The sequence below is a fragment of the Octodon degus genome, unplaced genomic scaffold, assembly GCF_000260255.1.
Source record: "Octodon degus isolate 3935 unplaced genomic scaffold, OctDeg1.0 scaffold00050, whole genome shotgun sequence".
In the NCBI taxonomy this organism is placed as follows: Eukaryota; Metazoa; Chordata; class Mammalia; order Rodentia; family Octodontidae; genus Octodon; species Octodon degus.
Window position 1 is genome coordinate 6,717,385 of NW_004524626.1, and position 2,010 is coordinate 6,719,394.

General features: G+C 51.3%; 1 protein-coding gene across 1 annotated transcript in view; it reads right to left on the bottom strand.

Moving 5' to 3' along the window:
- Atp8b3 (ATPase phospholipid transporting 8B3) overlaps positions 1 to 2,010 on the bottom strand; it is a 20,307-nt gene that overhangs the window by 11,834 nt on the left and 6,463 nt on the right. Inside the window, exons 10-11 of the mRNA XM_023716894.1 lie at positions 1,212 to 1,370; positions 659 to 747 (exon numbers count right to left, since the gene is read on the bottom strand). Coding sequence (XP_023572662.1) covers positions 659 to 747; positions 1,212 to 1,370 — 248 coding nt within the window. The remainder of the gene's footprint in view (positions 1 to 658; positions 748 to 1,211; positions 1,371 to 2,010) is intronic.

The following is a 2,010-nucleotide window of genomic DNA, read 5'->3' on the forward strand; positions in this document are numbered from 1 at the left end:
ATATACATGGTTCAGGATATCACTATGCAGCTCGGACTCATAGTGACCCTCCTGTTTTCAGCCTCCCCAGCACTGGGATTACAGACATGCACCACCACACCTGGCCTCGGTGGCCGGCTCAGCGTGCCCAGGGTCAGGGCCAGTGCAGCCTGTAGTTTAGGGATTGAACCCCAGTCCCTGCACTTGCCCAAGCAGGCACTTAACCCACTGAGCTGTCTGCCTGGCTGAAATTTAATTTAATCTTGAAACAGGGTCTTACCCAGGCTGACCTGGATTTCCTAGGCTGATCTTAAAATTGAGATCCTCCTGACTCAGTCTTCCAGGTAACTGGGATTATGGAGATATGTTACTGTATCTGGCTCAGAAATGTTCTTAAATTGTTACTCTGGGTGTGGTGGAGCATCCATGGCCTCAGCTACTTAGGAAGCTGAGGCAGGAGGATGGCTTGAGTAAAAGGGTTTGAGGCCAGTCTGAGCAACACAAGGAAACCTCATCTTAAATTTTTTTTCTTGTGGCTGAAAGGATCAAATACACATTATGTTGAAGAAAGAAACAGATCAGGAGGATGACAGCCAGGGCTTCTGTAGCTGTCCTGCCCCAGAGCACAGAGTCCTGCCCCTGCCCCTCCCTGGGGTGAGGGCTGTCTTCTGTAGCTCACCAAGACCACCAGTTTGTTCATGAAGAGGTCAATCTTGGTTCTCTTCAAGTGGATATTTCCACAGTTCTTCATGATTTTTGTGTCAAAACCTGTAGAATTTATATTCATCTATCCTGCTGTTATTCACCCATCCATCCACCCATCCATTCATCCACCCACCTACCCAACCATCCATCCATTCACCCATCCACTCATCTGCCCATCCATCCATGCATCCATCCATCTATCAACCCATCTACCCTCCATCTATCCACTTACCATCCATCCTTCCATTTGCTCACTCATTCACCCAACCCACCCACCCACCCATGCACTCATCTATTTGTTTATCCAATTGCCCATCCTTTCTTTTTCCCATCCTTTCATTTACAAACTCCCTATTTTTTCTGCAAAACCCACACTCCTGGCTCAGCCTGTCCATTTGTAGAGCTGAGACAGAAGCAGCAAAGTCACAGGAGCCCAGAATGCCCACAGCTGCATGGCCAAGCCCAGCTTGGCAGTCTTGGCTCACCTAAGACATCCAGGGCTGCCCTGCCCACCCATGCGGCCTTACCGGCATAGATGACCAGCCCGTAGCAGGCGTCAGTGTTGCGGATCTTGGAGCCACGTAGGAGGAGGTTACCGATGTCCAGAGCATACTTCCTGCCATTCCACTCCAGGCTCCCCACAAACTGGTGCATCCGGCTGTTGGGATCCTCGCATATCACCGTGCCTGTGGTAACCTGGCAGTCACTACACAGGGCATCTAGCCACCCACCCCAACTGGGGGAAACATTCCTACCACTCCAGGTTTGGTCATTTCCATTGGCCCCATGGCACCCCACCTCTAGGCGCCCCCTGGTGCCTAGTCCCCTTGTGCTCCCCCTGGGGTGTTACCAGACTCTGCTCGCATAAGGGCACTGTTTATACCTGTGAGCTTCCTCTCAGCACACTGAGTCCTTGGACAGACCCGGAACTTGACACACACTAGGTGCTCAGTAAGTGTAGGGGGAAGGGGTACCTGCTTCACCCAACATCCTGATCCTACTGGGTGCTGGACCCCCCCACAACCACATCACCACCATCACCCTTGAGTTGGATGTTATTTGTGTCACTCCTGGTGCAGCAAAAGGGCTCTAGCACACACTCCCAAAGCAGTGGTCAGTGAGGGTTCAATAACAATGGTGGTAGACTGGGACTCCAGGTAGGAAAGGGCTGACAGGCCATCAGTTTATCCCTCATCCACCTATTCACTCATCTACACACCCATCCATACACCCATCAGGGGACTGGGGAGATGGCTCAGTATAATAAGCTCTTCCCTGGCAAGCACAAGGGCCTGAGTTCAAAACCCAGTTCCACAAAAAAAAAAA